The sequence below is a fragment of the Bos indicus x Bos taurus genome, chromosome 10 (assembly GCF_003369695.1).
Source record: "Bos indicus x Bos taurus breed Angus x Brahman F1 hybrid chromosome 10, Bos_hybrid_MaternalHap_v2.0, whole genome shotgun sequence".
Lineage (NCBI taxonomy): Eukaryota > Metazoa > Chordata > Mammalia > Artiodactyla > Bovidae > Bos > Bos indicus x Bos taurus.
This window is the reverse complement of record NC_040085.1, coordinates 20,736,393-20,753,680: the sequence shown is the minus strand read 5'-3', so window position 1 is coordinate 20,753,680 and position 17,288 is coordinate 20,736,393. Positions and strand designations below refer to the sequence as shown.

Sequence of the window (17,288 nt, the reverse complement as noted above, 5' to 3'; positions counted from 1 at the left end):
AAATCTGTGAACTTGGGTTTATTTCTTACCTATTACAGAGAAAGTGATTTATTTATGCTTTGTAAATAACAGTCTGGGAATCTTCTATCAAGCACCTTATTCAGTGAAGATGGTAAACAAATATCTTTTGAATTCAACATTGATTGGAAAACTGGACAGCTTTAGACTTGGATGCTCAAACTTCGTTTTTATACTTCCTTAAAAACCACTGATGGGAATATTCCAAATCTTGATTCATAAGTATCATACATGATCCTCCTTTCAATTTCTCTGTTCTTTTTTGCCTTTCAAATTTCTTTATCTCCTATTCCTAACAAAGTTAAGCCTGATGACTTCTAATATACAAGGCAGGAGATCTGAATTTAATAAGAAAACTGAATGTTGAAACTATTATTTTTAGGTCTCTTGTTCACTTGCCAAGTTGTTGCTGTTGTTCAGCTGTTCAGTCACCAAGTCGTGTCAGACTCTTCACAGCCCGATGGTCTGCAGCACGCCAGGCTTTCTTGTCCCTCACCATCTCCCAGAGTTTGCCCAAGTTCATGTCCATTGCATTGGTGAGGCCATCCAACCATCTCATCCTCTGTCACCCTTAGGCCTCTTAGTGTTTTCTTAATATTAATCAATTACAAGATTACTCTGTTGTTTGAAATATATAAAAATTTATACATTTTTGTACAATTTTTAAATGCTGCACAATTTTTAAATGTACAAATTTTAAATGCATGTACTGAAAAGTACATGTCTGTCCAAATATTTGAAAATGTCCTCACTTTCTTTTCAGAGAACAAAATTAATTCTACCAGATAAAATTGCAGATAAAACCCTGTTTGACTGTAGATTTCTTTAGTTGTTTTTATCATCCAAAAATACTAACTAAATGAACTAAACTTTTGTATTAAAAACACCATTTTCTTTATCTAGGTAGGATCTGAATATAAAAAGCAAGATGGTTTATTTTTTATAGTATGTGTAAAAATGTAAAATTAAACACACAATAGAGATATTTTTTAAATAATAACAAATATTTATGATATACTAGATCTCTTGTACTTTTTTAGGCATCACTCAAGTAGTTAGAGTGATATTTTAAAGGAATTTAGGAATAGCCTCGAGTCTTGAGTGTCATGATATCTGTCGCAAATAACTCAATTGATTAGGTTATTCTGAAAAGACAGTGTTCTGGAGTAATTTTTATCTCCATGTGTAAATCAGCTAATTCTGGTCTGTTGCCAAAGGCTTAGATCAACTTCACGCTGCTGCTGCTACTGCTGCTAAGTCACTTCAGTCGTGTCTGACTCTGTGCGACTCCACAGAAGGCAGCCCACCAGGCTCCCCCGTCCCTGGGATTCTCCAGGCAAGAACACTGGAGTGGGCTGCCATTTCCTTCTCCAAAGCATGAAAGTGAAAAGTGAAAGTGAAGTCGCTCAGTCGTGTCCGACCCTTTGCGACCCCATGGACTGCAGCCTACCAGGCTCCTCCGTCCATAGGATTTTCCAGGCAAGAGTACTAGAGTGGGGTGCCATTGCCCTCTCCAAACTTCACACTAGCTGTCCTCAAAATATGACATTGTTGTTTTGTAACAAGGTATGCAGAATAAGGGAGAAGGCAATGGCACCCCACTCTAGTACTCTTGCCTGGAAAATCCCATGGACAGAGGAGTCTGGTGGGCTGCAGTCCATGGGGTCGCTAAGAGTCGGACACGACTGAGCGACTTCACTTTCACTTTTCACTTTCATGCCTTGAGAAGGAAATGGCAACCCACTCCAGTATTCTTGCCTGGAGAATCCCAGGGACGAGGGAGCCTGGTGGGCTGCCGTCTATAGGGTCGCACAGAGTCGGACACAACTGAAGCGACTTAGCAGCAGCAGCAGCATGCAAAATAAAAGAAAGTGGAAGAGTTTGTGCATGAAAATCTATAGTCAACTTCAGAAAAACACCAAAATTAGAAAGCATCTTCTTAAGGATCAAAATTAAAAAGAAAGAAATTTTCACCCCTGGTTGTACAAGCTGATGTGGATCTTTCTGCATTGGATTCTAACAAAATAATACTGAGATTTAGATCCATAGTCAATTCAAATAAGGTGAGATTTATTCCCACTTCATTTCAAAATACCTCATTTATTTTAGGGTAGTGTTTAAGTTCCCTTCAATAAAATCCTTAGGATATGTAGGAAGCAAAGTAACTTGGGTTCTCTCACATCTTTCTTCTTTGTAGATTTAAAACCCATGAACAGGTCAGCAACACACATTGTGATGGAGTTTGTTCTCCTGGGATTCCCTGGTTGCTGGGAGGTACAGATTTTTCTCTTCTCACTATTTTTGGTGGTTTATGCCTTGACTTTGGTGGGGAATGGAGCCATTATCTGTGCAGTGAAATGGGACCCACGACTGTACACCCCCATGTACTTTCTGTTGGGAAACTTTGCCTTCCTTGAAATCTGGTATGTTTCCTCCACTGTTCCTAACATGCTAGTCAACATTCTCTCCAAAACGAAGGCCATCTCATTTTCTGGCTGCTTCCTCCAATTCTATTTCTTCTTTTCCCTGGGCACAGCTGAATGTCTCTTCTTAGCAGTAATGGCTTATGATCGGTACCAGGCCATCTGTCACCCACTGCACTACCCCATCATCATGACTCGGAGGCTCTGTGGAACACTGGTATCTCTCTGCTGGCTCATTGGATTCCTTGGCTACCCAATCCCCATTTTTTTCATCTCCCAACTTCCCTTCTGTGGACCCAATATCATTGATCACTTCCTGTGTGATATAGATCCACTGATGGCTCTGTCCTGTGCTCCAGCCCCCATTACTGAATTTATTTTCTATACTCAGAGCTCCCTTGTCCTCTTTTTCACTATTATGTATATTCTTCGATCCTACACCCTGCTGCTCAGAGCTGTTCTTCAGATCCCTTCTACAGCTGGCCGGAGAAAGGCCTTTTCAACCTGTGGTTCTCATTTAACTGTGGTGTCTCTTTTCTATGGGACAGTCATGGTAATGTATGTGAGTCCTACATATGGCATCTCAGCTTTGATGCAGAAAATCCTCACATTGGTATATTCAATAATGACTCCTTTCCTTAATCCCCTGATTTATAGTCTTCGCAATAAGGACATGAAACTTGCCCTGAGAAATGTCCTGTTTGGAAGGAGAATTAGTCAAAATTCATGAGCCAAAAATGTGTCATACTTCCAAGTTCTAATGAAGAATAAGGTGGAAATGTGTAAGTTCTTTCAGTGGTCTTATAGGCTTTACTCTGAGTAGTTCGAGGCCATTTTTTTTTTCCTGGAAATGTGCCTAGCTTAAATAACTATACTGCCTACTAAAACCTTATAATTCACTGGACTTCGATATGCAGTAAAAAATTTTTAAAGACTGTCCTTATTGGAATTGTTTAAATGGGATTGTTATACGAGGGAAAGTAGACTGCTGAAAGATTTATCATAAGTTTTAGGACAAGTCTAATGACCTTTACCAAATGGTTAAAGGTTCAGTGACTTTTTTAACATTTTTATTTAGCTATAGTTGATATACAAAAAGACAGCACATACTTAATATATTTTAAAGGTTAATTTTTTTCCTTTTGGAAAGAGTATCCTTTTTTTAATTAATCCTTTTTTAATTTAATCCTTTTGAAATATAGTTGATTTACAATGTTGTGTTATTTTCTGGTGTACAGCACAGTGATTCAGTTTTCATATTCTTTTCCATATGGCTTATTACAGGATTGCTAGAGTTCCTGTACTATTCAGTAGGACTTTATTGTTTGTGTATTTTATATATAGTAGTTTGTATCAAGGGACAGTGAGTTTTAACAAAAAAATCTTTCTATAATCTTTAAGAGACACTTCTTTCTTATACCTAGTCTAACAATCTTATCTAAACACACTTTCTCTTTATTGAAAGAGAGAAAAAAAATTCTCTCAGCCAGAAGAAACTCTTTCTTAGAGATATAGTTCCTTTGTGGTAAGTTTGAAATAAAATTTGAATATCTGCTAAATAATAATTTGCTGAATTTGCTTTTAACATTTCTGTTATTACACATACTACACTGTGGTGTAGTTTATTTGCACACACTTCCCCTTAGGGAGCTCCTTGAGGACAGGAACTGCCTTTTTCAAACACAGTGTCAGAGCCAAAAAAAGTCCCTGGAATCCGGGAGCTGGCCTGGCACCGTGAGCAGGTCTGGGTGCTGCTGGGAGCTGGCCTGGCTCTCTCAGCCAGGCCATAGTGTAATCCTGTTGAACACAAACAAGTTCCAGACCACTCTAGAATCATGTTGGAGCACAGACAAAATCAAGAATAGTCACAACCACAAAAAAATGGCCACATATCCTTTTCTTTAGGCTAACATGAATGGCTACTGTCTCTTTACCAGGTAAAGCTTTAGCCCAAGTGCCTTCTAGATAGCCCTTAAGATATTCAATCATAGAGTTTTCTTCTACTTTCTGACAGAACCCAGAGAAAATCTCTGTTCCCTTCAGTTCTCCCCAAAGTCAATAACAAAACCCCAAATCATATAATAAATCCTTTCTAATGTCTTTCTACAGAGATGTTCCATGTTCCTCATGGCATGTGTTCTCTCTCTTTGCAAAAAAACAATAAACCCATCTTTGTTCAACTACAGTTGTGTTCATGAGGGCCATTGTTATTGGGAATCAACAGTAGTATAATACTTAGCATAGAAGAAGAGCTCAAATATTTATCTCATTCTATTTAACAGGAATAATGTGTCCCATTATACAAACATGTCACAATTTATTTACCCAACACTCAATTAAGATACTTTATTATAGCCAATATTTTACAACTTAAACAATGCTGCAATAAATGTCCTTGAATAAAAGTCTGTATACAATCACATAAGTATTCCATAAATTAGAAGAAGGATTTCTGGGATATAAATTATTTAATTTTTTAATTATATAAAATACTGTTAAACTCTGCTGCTAAGTCACTTCAGTCATGTCCAACTCTGTGCGACCCTGTACACGGCAGCCTACCAGGATCCCCCGTCCCTGGGATTCTCCAGGCAAGAACACTGGAGTGGGTTGCCATTTCCTTCTCCAATGCATGAAAGTGAGAAGTGAAAGTGAAGTCACTCAGTTGTGTCCGACTCTTAGCAACCCCATGGACTGCAGCCTACCAGGTTCCTCCGCCCATGGGATTTTCCAGGCAAGAGTACTGGAGTAGGTTGCCATTGCCTTCCCCGTGTTAAACTCTAGATACTTCTAAATGTGTATTACTTTTCAAAAAATGGTTCTGGGACAACTTGATATACACATGGAGAAGAATGAGGTTGGACACCTACCTCACACCACCAACAAAAATTAACTCAAAATGGATCAAAGATCTAAATGTAAAAGATAAAACTACAAAACTCTTAGAATAAAACATAGACTTAAACCTTAGTGTCCTTAGTTTATACAGAATTATATATTTTTAAGATATAATAAATACAAGCAATAAAATTAAAAATAGATAAATTGAACTTCATCAAAGTTTTAAAATTTTATGCTACAAGGATACTCTCTATCAAGAGAGTAATGTCACAGAATGGGAAAAAAATACCTAACAAGAGTCCAGTATCCAGAATAGATATTTTTTTAAAAATACACTCGAGTTCAGTTCAGTCACTCAGTCGTGTCCAACTCTTTGTGACCCCATGAATCACAGCACACCAGGCCTCCCTGTCCATCACCAACTCCCGGAGTTCACTCAAACTCATGTCCATCGAGTTGGTGATGCCATCCAGCTATCTCATCTTCTGTCATCCCCTTCTCCTCCTGCCCCCAATCCCTCCCAGCATCAGTCTTTTCCAATGAGTCAACTCTTTGCATGAGGTGGCCAAAGTACTGGAGTTTCAGCTTTAGCATCAGTCCTTCCAATGAATATCCAGGACTGATCTCCTTTAGAATGGACTGGTTGGATTCCTTGCAGTCCAAGGGACTCTCAAGAGTCTTCTCCAACACCACAGTTCAAAAGCATCAATTCTTAAGCACTCAGCTTTCTTCACAGTCCAACTCTCACATCTATACATGACCACTGGAAAAACCATAGCCTTGACTAGACAGACCTTTATTGGCAAAGTAGTATCTCTGCTTTTGAATATGCTATCTAGGTTGGTCATAACTTTCCTTCCAAGGAGTAAGTGTCTTTTAATTTCATGGCTGAAGTCACAATCTGCAGTGATTTTGGAGCCCCCAAAAATAAAGTCTGACACTGTTTCCACTGTTTCCCCATCTATTTGCCATGAAGTGATGGGACCAGATGCCATGATCTTCATTTTCTGAATGTTGAGCTTTAAGCCAACTTTTTCACTCTCCTCTTTCACTTTCATCAAGAGGCTTTTGAGTTCCTCTTCACTTTCTGCCATAAGATGACTCTTACAACTCAACAATAAGAACACAAATAATTCAGTTTTTTAAATGTGCAAAATATTTGAGTAGGCATTTCTTAGAAAAGGATGCACAAATGGCTTGTAAGCAAATGAAAAGACACTCGGTTAATCTCTAGGCAAAAATATATTAAAATCACAATAAGGTACCTCTTCATACCCACTAGCATGGCTAAAATAAAATAGACAGACAATGCCAAGTGGATTTGAAAAAAATCCTGGCCAGGATTTGAAAAAATTTGAACACGCACATGTTGCTGGCAGAAATATAAAATGGTGCAGCTGCTCTAGAAAACCATTGGCAGTTTCTCAAATAGTTAAACACAGAGTAGCAACAAGTTCATTCATAAGTATAAACCCAAGAGAATTAAAAACATATTCATACAAAACATGTATATGAATGTTCATGGTAGTATTATTCATAATAGCCAAGAAGTAAAACAATCTAAACCTCCGTCATCTGATGAATGGACAACAAAATGTGGTATACACAAAATGGAATATTATTCACCCATTGTTACATGAACTTTGAAAATATTATACTAAGTAAAATAACCCAAACACAGAAGGCCATATATTATAGGATTTAATTTATATAAAATATCCAGAATGAGCAAATCTATAAAGACAGAAAGTAGATTAGTAGCTTCTAAAGACTAGGCAGAGGGAAGAATGGGAAATGACTGCTAACGGATACTCAGTTTCTTTGGGGCTGACAAAGATGTTCTATAATCAGTGGTGGTGGTTGCACAACATTGTGGATATACTAAAAATTACTTATACTTTAAAAGGATGATTTTTATGCTATGTGAATTGTGTCTTGCTAAAACATTTGTTTGAGAGTGCTCATTTTCCCACAGCCTCCCCAACACTGATTTTTATCATGGTTTCTCATTTGTTTGACAATATGAGAGGTGAAATTAGTATTGTGTTCATTTTCCTTCCTTGAATTTTACATTTAGTGCCACAAGAGCTTAGGGAAATAAGTATATAAGTATCAGTATATGCTGTAGCCAGAAATTCAAAAAGAAGTTGCAGTTGACTGGTGGTTTGAAGATAGGAAGGAGAGGGGAACAAACATGTGCTGAGAATCTTCCAGATGTTTTTTACTGTGATGTGGTCCCTATATAAATTGTCTCATTTAATCCCTGTGACACTGTTATAAGATACAAGTTATACTCATTTCACAAGATAAGACCCAAAGAATCTGTGTTAAGTATCTTTCTAAACCTGCAGAGCAGAAGATGAGGTGAGGCTCTGAGTTTAAAGAGAAGCCTAAGCAAATGTGTGGAGTTGATAAGAGGGTGGAGTAGTTAGTGACTAGACTGATAAAAGTTGAGGGTTCATTTTGGGGTCATATTATGAAGGGTGTTGAATACCAGACAGGAAAAATATGTGAACATGGAGGAGCAGAGAAAAGGGCTGATAGAAAGGAAGAGGAAATCAGAACCCTAGATATCCTTCATGACCTAGGTATCCATGCCATCCAAATCTGCCACCTCCTCTATTTCAACAAATCTCAACACCTCCATCTCCACACCACCTCTCAATTGTTCCCAAGAAAAGGAGTGACTGATGTAAAATTACTGTTGAAACTTTTGAAGGATGAATTTATGGAACATTAATATTTTTCACCCTTACTTTTGTGTTGTCTTGGAGATACTTCTTAGATGCTGGATGTACAATTTTTGAGGATGGAAAATTGTGGGAAAAGATAAAACCTGTCACAGTGAGAATTCTCGTTGACTTATTCCTCCTTTGTCATTTCTCCACTTTAGCTTTCTAAATTCTCTAAAACCTTAGCCCTACAAAATTTCCTTTTTCCATGGTCTTTTTGTGACTTCTTTTCCATAGCCATTTGTGTTTTGCTACCTTCTGGTGGTCATTGTACTTCCATTGTATGCCTAAGTATAAAACAAAAAACTTCAACCCACCCAAGCATTATATGTGAAGGAGGATAATGGTTAATTCAATCTTCTAGTTAATCAGACGGAGAAGGCAATGGCACCCCACTCCAGTACTCTTGCCTGGAAAATCCCATGGGCAGAGGAGCCTGGTGGGCTGCAGTCCATGGGGTCGCTTAGAGTCGGACACGACTGAGCGACTTCACTTTTACTTTTCATTTTCATGCATTGGAGGAGGAAATGGCAACCCACTCCAGTGTTCTTCCCTGGAGAATCCCAGGGACGGCGGGGCCTGGCGGGCTGCCATCTATGGGGTCGCACAGAGTCGGACACGACTGAAGCGACTTAGCAGCAGCAGCAGCAGTTGATCAGAAAAATCCTTTTGATACTGAGTATTAAAATCTTTCTAAAATGTGTTTACCCATTCTTTTTTTTTTATTGTTCAATCTTTAATTTTTTTTTAATCTTTGTTTTTTTAATATAAATTTATTTTAATTGGAGGTCAATTACTTTACAATATTGTATTGGTTTTGCCATACAACCACCTTGGTATGTTAAAAATTATTTAATCTTTCACCATACAAGAACACAGCAAGTGTAATAGGTTGGGACAGGCAGTGAACAGGCAGACCATAGGCAATCCAATCCCATTCTATCACCAACTAGCTATGTGTGCTTATGTAAATCAGTTCACCTCTCTGGCCTCAGCTCCTCTACTATAAGAAAGCTAAGGTGAGTGAACCTAGGATGGCCTACACTGATTTTTCTCTCGATATATGACAAGTCTCATAGTACTTACTCTGTAGGAAGACACAGATACATGAACAGTTTGCTTTAATTTAGTGTGTGTGAAGCTCTATCCTGGAGCAAACACAGGGCGCTATCAGAGCATATGGGAGGAGCACTGAATCTAAGGGTATATGGGAGGTGGCAGGAAAATAAAAATTGAAGAGAGGGGACTGGTTATAAGGGTACTGTAATAATCTGTAGAAGATATGATGACCTGATCTAGGACAGTGCTTCTCAGAGTATGGTTCACAACAAGGAAACAACAGAAACTATCACAGATTATGTCCTTGTATCTGAGCAATTAGACATCCCTGGAGAAGACAATAGCACCCCACTCCAGTACTCTTGCCTAGAAAGTCCCATGGACAGAGGAGCCTGGTGGGCTGTAGTCTATGGGGTCACTAAGAGTCAGACTCAACTGGGCAACTTCACTTTCAATTTCATGCATTGGAGAGGGAAATGGCAACCCACTCCAGTGTTCTTGCCTGAAGCATCCCAGGGACGGGGGAGCCTGGTGGGAGACCATCTATGGGGTCGCACAGAGTCAGACACGACTGAAGTGACTTAGTAGCAGTAGCAGCTGCAGAAGTACTTTATTTGGATTAATGGATTAATACAGTTTTATCCTTAATTATAAATTTTTCGATAAAACAGGCAAGTACAAACATTAAGTATGTGAAAAACCACAATTAAAAATTAAATCTAAGTGCCTAAGGAGAACGGGCACTGTACAAACTAATCTTAACTATTAGAATTTTAGTCTTTCCTGCATTCTCTTCATGGGTTTAATTAAAAACACATAATTCCTTTCGCTTTCTTACTTTGATATAAGAACCCCACAAAACAGCCTGGTTTAGTGTCAAAAGCATCAGTGTGTACTCAGTCATGTCTGACTCTGTGGCCCCATTGACTGCAGCACACCAGACTCCTCTGTCCATGGAATTTTCCAGGCAAAATACTGGACTGGGTTGCCATTTCCTCCTGCAAGGGATCTTCCTGACCCAGGGATCGAACCTGTATCGCCTGCATTGGCGGGTGGACTCTTTACCACTAGTGCCACTTGGGAGTAGACCCAGATTAAGCTTGGATTTACCACCTATTATGTATGATTTATTATGTATTTTGTATGAATTATGTATGACCTTATTCATCTTAAATCTCTCATATTGCTATATCCAATGTGATATATATTCAACAGTTATGAATTTAATCAGGAACTGAGTCTAGGAGGAACCAATAAGGTAGTAAAAGAGATCTCCTCTTTGCTTGCCAACTTATGAATTGGGCTACAGCAGTAGGCAAGTAAATAAAAGAAAAATTATAGTCCTCCCTCCTAACTGTTCAACCACCTGGCAGAGCAAAGGAAATGGCCTGCACCAAGAAAGGAGCACAAACGAGACGCAGTGCTGGACAGGGTGAAAAGACTGGTAGGCTGACACCCTAAGATTCCTTATCTCTTGGGAAGCATGGTTTTCCTGACCACACTGGTAAACCATGTACTCTGCCATCTAGTGGGGCCTCAGATTCCAGCACTCTGGATCTCCTGCATTCACCTGATGGGATTCTGGTCAACACCCTCTATAGCCGTCAGGCCCTGACTGTGTAGCCATTTTATTTACTTTCTCTATCCACATAAACATGTAAATACATGAAAAAACATGTGACAAACTGATTTCTAAATATAAGCAAGAATAAAAGTGTTCAGAGAATTGTAATCAACAATGGAATAATGTTTGCTTATTCAACATTTATTGAATGTGTACTATAAATAAACACCATGGTAGGGTTAGGGACACATTCTAGAAAGACACTAGAAGAGATCTCTCTAGAAGATATCACAATCTCTTGGGAGATATATATATAATAATTTACACATCACATATATAGTGATATAATTATATACATATGTTTGCTTTATCTAGAATGCAGTTCTCAATGAACACTGATGAAACTATAGACAGATTTCTGTGTCTTTCTTGGTCTTGTCTTAAGATGTAGCCTTGTAAGCAAGTGTATCTGTAGGATAACAGCTACCCCTTCATTCAGTAAAAAAAAAGTCGCAATTCAGCCCTCAACGAAGTGTTTTCTATCCTGGATGATGACTGTGGCCTAGCCAAAGAATGTTGGCAATAAAGCATTCAAAGTCAAGTCTACTACTATTGCATTGCTTCTCCAGAGGTAAGTTGGTACAAGGACAGTTTCCTTTAGCAGTATCCATTTGTTCAAAAAGAAGTCACACAAATGTGCTTATGTTTGCACAGATATATGTATTCTCCATATCTTTAAAACCATACTAAAAATAATTTTTAGATGTCATTTAAAACCATAACGCATGAAGCCAACCTGAAAAGGCTACATATTCTTATGACTCCAAGTATATGACTTTCTAGAAAGGGCAAAACTATGGGGACAGTAAAAAAGATCAGTGGTCATCAGGGGCTAGGCAAGCAGGGAAGGATGAACAGGTGGAGCACACAGGATTTTTAGGGCAGTAAAACTATTCTGTATGATACTATAATGGTAGATACAAGTCACTACACATTTGTCAAAACCCATAGAATGTACAACATCAAAAGTGAACCCTAATGTAATCTGTGGACTTTGGGTGATAATGATATGTCAGAGTCCACAGACTGTAACAAATACACCCTTGTGATGCAGAATGTTGATGGTGGGGAAGCACGTGTGTGTGTGTGTGTGTGTGTGTCTGTGTGTCTGTGTCTGTGTCTGTGTGAGGGCAAAAGGTATATGGGAACTTTCTGTACTCTCCACTCAGTTTTGCTGAGAACCTAAACTGCTCTAAAAAAATAAAGTCTATTTGAAAATACTTATTAAAAATGTAACCCAATCATGATTATTGTCAAAAACTGTGCAACTACTGTTCGTTTAGGCAGTGACAAACAGAAGCAGACAAAGTTTTCCACAAGGCTTTTTGCTACAGAGAAGGAATCTGTGAACCAAAATGGACTCACACTCCTCAAATGATCAATTTTTTCATCGACTCCCATCACTCCCCAGACCTATTTTGGACACCTCAACTAGAAATCTTCTCCCTCTCTGCCAGCAAGAACAAAAAACTTGAAGTCAAACACAGTAGTTGGCAAAATCTAGAAGAGTTTGGCACTGTGTAAGCTGCTTTGGTGAAAGGACTCCCCCAAGGAACCCTATACCCCCAGGCCTAATCCAAAGTTATTTTAACAGATTAGAAAAGAAACTTGGAGAGTCATAACAGAAAAACCTAGAGTCCCCAAGGTCCTAGTTTTAGACTCTCTGCAGAAGCTATGCTTTGGTTGATTAAGCAGGAGCTGGAGGCCCCTGAGAGCCAATTAGAAAAGGAAGTTAGGATGAGGGAGGGAGAAATGATTCTAGCAACTACCAATTAAAAGTGAATGGATCCCACAGTACCAAGGGACCATGATTCAAACTGTTGCATCATCCAAGTTCTAGCACCAACTCCCTGAACATGAAGAGAGAGCAAAGAGGAGGGGTAAGGGAGGCAAGCAGGGGTGTCCTGCACTTTGGCAAGCTTCCACTTCTCATCTCAAGTGAATACACACCTGACAATTAAGGTGCAGGTAGAATCTCCTGATTAGCCATGCAGAAAACCCCAATACCATGCCATAAGAGGGACAGGACCCATAGGCAGGGAAACATGCCCAGAAAAGTTCAGCAGGATGCTGCTGATACAACAGACCTGCTACCAATTCAGAATTGCTCCTGTTAAATCAGATCACACATGATTCATCGTCCTTGTATAGACCAGTACCACTTCCATCACTACTCTCCCCTCCATCCTGTACTTGTAAAATACAAGATGATTTTCAAGTATGTTCACAAATATTTTCAAGTATGTTCATTACTTCATTGACGGTCACAAAATCCCTGTGGATTCTGTTGGCTATGTATTAGTATTTCCATCTAAGAATTTTTAAAAGTTGATGCTAAAATTCAAGAGGTCTGCCTAAAAGCATAAAGGCAGTATTATTTTTATACTTTTAAATGACATGCCACTAAGTTTATATACACATAGAATATCCCCAGGAAAAATGTAAGAAAATGGAGTGGTTACTACAGCAGAGGGAGTAAGGGGTCAGGAGTGGAAATGAAGCTTTCTTTTCTCTATTTTTTGGTAATTTTACACTATTGTATATACAATTTCCTAAAATTAAAAGAAAATAAAGTTACAATTAGGGAGCAGAAAACCACGATCCAATTCTCTTTCCCACTGTATAGTGCTGTCTCCCACATTGGGTAAAGAGAGAGGACAGTTCTCTTTCCTTTATATCTTCCCACTTATTCCCCATTCCATCATCACCATCCACATGTACATGTACATATACATAACACAACTTTCTAAGAAGAATTTTCCCATGATTGCCTGTTCTGTGCAAATCTGCCAGGAGCTGAGAGTATGCTGAAAACCAACCAAATGATAAAAAAATTGAATTCCAGCACACTTGAGTGATCTTGCTTAAAGTGATTCTAACCATATATTTTATTTGGGGGAAAAAATAGCATTTTTGTTCAAATAGTTTGAGAGAATAGAAAAATAAGCTAGCACTTCAGTATGAAGTATCAGTTTTAAAAAGAATGAAGGCCATAATATCTGCCAGTTTTGGGAATACAATTCCCTAATACTCAACAGCCTGGCAAGTCACTGACAAAAAGGAGGAAAACTTCCTTTCCTGAATATCAAGAGATATGACACAATGAGAAATGCAGCTACACACATTTAAAGATAATATATATATTGATAGAGTATTGGAAGAAATTGACTCTCGGGTCACTTTCAACAATGAAACACTGACTCTACAATTCACAGATTTATGTAGATCAGTAAATAGACAAGGAAAATGTTAGCAGAATCCTGGCACCAAGGGGCAGTCATTAACACAGACTAAAATAGGAGACCATCAAGGAAACAGCATAAACGCTCGCTTATTAATTGATTTCATGTAAATTTATCAAGCACTTGTGTCAGGTACTGAGCCAGGACTTACGACTGCTAAGATGACTACCTTCAGAAAGCTCACAGCCTGTAGGAAATGCAAATAATTAAAACACAAAAGTGCTCTGAGAGTATAGCAACAAACACATCAAAATTGAATATGCTCAGGAAGACTTTAGAAAAGAGGTAATGTTTGAACTGAATTTCAGAGGACAATTAGGAACTCTCCAGAAGAGATGACAGAAAGAATCACACGTGCAAAAGTACTGAGGTATGAAAGAGCATGGAAACAAACAGATACTAAACATATGCTGGGGTTGCCATGCAGTAGAATTATAAGTGGGCAGAAATGAGGTAATGTAGATAAGCACACTGAAACATGAAGGCTGTGGCCCATGCGAAGGGAGTATCGTATTGGAATTAAAGAATTGCTGAGGGCTTTCTTGAGTTTTTTTTGTGTGTGTGTGGACCATTTTTAAAGTCTTTATTGAATTTGTTACAATATTGCTTCTGTTTTATGTTTTTTGGTCACCAGGCATCTGGGATCTTAGATCCCCAGATTGAACATGCATTCCCTGCATTGGAGGGAGAAATCTTAACCACTGAACTGCCAGGAAAGTCCTTTGCTGAGTTTTTTAAAAAGGAAATTAAATAATCAGGTTTGTCTTGAGAAAGATGAAACTGTTGGCAACATTTCCCACTTCAGAAATAGCAGAAGAACATGTCAGCATAAGGGCAGAGTATAAATTTTACACTCGGGAGAACTGGGTTCAAATCCCAGCTCTAATACAGCTGGAATTGTAGCATAAATGAGCCCTGCTTGTCTCTGTACCTCTGTATGAGGATTAGTTCATTAATCCTCATAATAATCCTACAAGGTAGGTAGTAATATTACCTCCATTTTACAGATGGAGACACTGAATCTCAGAGAGCTAAGAAACTCTCCCACAGTCTTAGAGCAGAATAACAGTTAAAATTTCAAACAATAGCTCTGTTAATTACAAGCTTATAAACTTGGGACAATACTACTATTATGATCACTATCATTAAATTAATAATAGATAAGCAAAAATAACATCTATTCTTGACTCCAAGATGGCAGAGTAGAAGGACATGTGCTCACCTTCTCCTGCGAGAACTCCACAACTTGCTGCTGAACAACCACTGACAGGAGGATGTTGGATCCCACCAAAAAAAAGATACCCCACATCCAAGGGCGAAGGAGAAGCCCCAGAAAGAAGGTAAGAGGGGGAAAATTGCATTTAGAATCAAACCCCATACCTGCCAGAGATGCTCGGAGGGCTCAAACAAACCTTGTGCACACCAGGACCCAGAGACCCCACAGAGACTGAACCAGAACTGTGTTTGAGTGTCTCCTGTGGAGGTACAGGTCAGAAGTGGACTGCTGCAGGGGCAGGAGCTCTGAGTGCAGTAGATCTGGGTATGGCATAAGCCCTCTTGGAGGAGGTTGCCATTAACCCCCTCCATAGAGCTACCAGAACTTACACAGGACTGGGGAAACAGACTCTTGGAGGGCACAAACAAAAGCTTGTGCACATGAGGACCCAGGAGAAAGGAGTAGAGACCCCACAAGAGACTGACCCCAACTTGCCCATGAGTGTCCAGGAGTCTCCGGGGGAGGTGTGGGTTGGCAGCGGCCTGCTGCAGGGTTGGGGGCAGTGAATGCAGCAGTGCATGCATGGGGCCTCTTGAAGGAGGTCGCCAATATCATCATTACCTCCACCATAGTTTGGCAGAGGTCACACAACAGGGAGGGAACACAGCCTCCTCCATCAACAGAAAATTGGATTAAAGATTTACTGAGCATGCCCCGCCCATCAGAACAGACCTAGTTTCCTCCACAGTCAGTCTCTGCCATCAGGAAGCTTCCATAAGCCTCTTATCCTTCTCCACCAGAGGACAGACAGAACAAAAACGACAATCACAGAAAACTAACCAATCTGATCATATGGACCACAGCCTTGTCTAATTCAATGAAACTATGAGCCATGCTGTGTAGGGCCACCCAAGATGGATGGGTCATGGTGGAGAGTTCTGACAAAATGTGGTCCACAGGAGAAGGGAATGGCAAACCACTTCAGTATTCTTGCCTTGAGAACCCCATGAACGGCATGAAAAGGCAAAAAGATGGGACACTGAAAGATGAACTCCCCACGTCAATAGGTGCCCAATATGCTACTGGAGATCAGTGGAGAAATAACTCCAGAAAAAATGAAGAGACAGAGCCAAAGCAAAACAACACCCAGTTGTGGATGTGACTGGTTATGGAAGTAAACTCCAAAGCTGTAAAGAGCAATTGCATAGGAACCTGGAATGTTAGGTCCATGAATCAAGGCAAATTGGAAGTGGTCAAATAGGAGATGGCAAGAGTGAACATAGACATTTTAGGAATGAGTAAACAAAAATGGACTGGAATGGGTGAATTTAACTCAGATGACCATTATATCTACTACTGTGGGCAAGAATCCCTTAGAGAAATGGAGTAGCCATCATAGTCAACAAAAGAGTCCAAAATACAGTACTTGGATGCAATCTCAAAAATGACAGAATGATCTCCATTCATTTCCAAGGCAAACCATTCAATATCACAGTAATCCAAGTCTATGTTCCAATCAGTAATGCTAAAGAAGCTGAACATGAATGGTTCTATGAAGACCTACAAAACCTAGAACTAACACCCAAAGAGATATCCTTTTCATTATGGGGGACTGGAATGCAAAAGTGGGAAGTCAAGGAACAGGCAAATTTGGCCTTGAAGTACAAAACAAAACAGGGTAGAGGCTAATAGTTTTGCCAAGAGAACGCACTGGTCATAGCAAACACCCTCTTCCAACAACACAAGAGACAACTATACGTGGACATCACCAGATGGTCAATACTGAAATCAGGCTGATTATATTCTTTGCACCCAAAGATAGAGAAGCTCTATACAGTCAGCAAAAACAAGACCAGGAGCTGACTGTGGCTCAGATCCTGAACTCCTTATTGCTGAATTCAGATTAAAATTGAAAAATGTAGGGAAAACCACTAGACCATTCAGGTACGACCTAAATCAAATCCCTTATGATTATACAATAGAAGTGACAAATAGATTTAAGGGATTATATCTGACAGAATGCCTGAAGAACTATGGACGGAGGTTCATGACATTGTACAGGAGGCGGAGATCAAGACCATTCTCAAGACAAAGAAATGCAAAAAGGCAAAATGGTTGTCTTAGGAGGCCTTA

General features: G+C 39.3%; 1 protein-coding gene across 1 annotated transcript; it reads left to right on the top strand.

Annotated features, from left to right (window-relative positions):
- Window positions 1–2,205: 2,205 nt before the first annotated feature.
- On the top strand, window positions 2,206–3,171 carry LOC113899416 (olfactory receptor 11H4). Its single transcript, XM_027552779.1, has one exon. It carries the CDS (start codon window positions 2,227–2,229, stop codon window positions 3,169–3,171), a length of 945 nt encoding a protein of 314 aa, XP_027408580.1. The 5' UTR covers window positions 2,206–2,226.
- Window positions 3,172–17,288: the final 14,117 nt, after the last annotated feature.

What these genes read in the sequence shown, in the direction of transcription:
- LOC113899416 (XM_027552779.1), top strand. Translation starts at nt 2,227, where the DNA reads ATGAACAGGTCAGCAACACACATTGTGATGGAGTTTGTTCTCCTGGGA.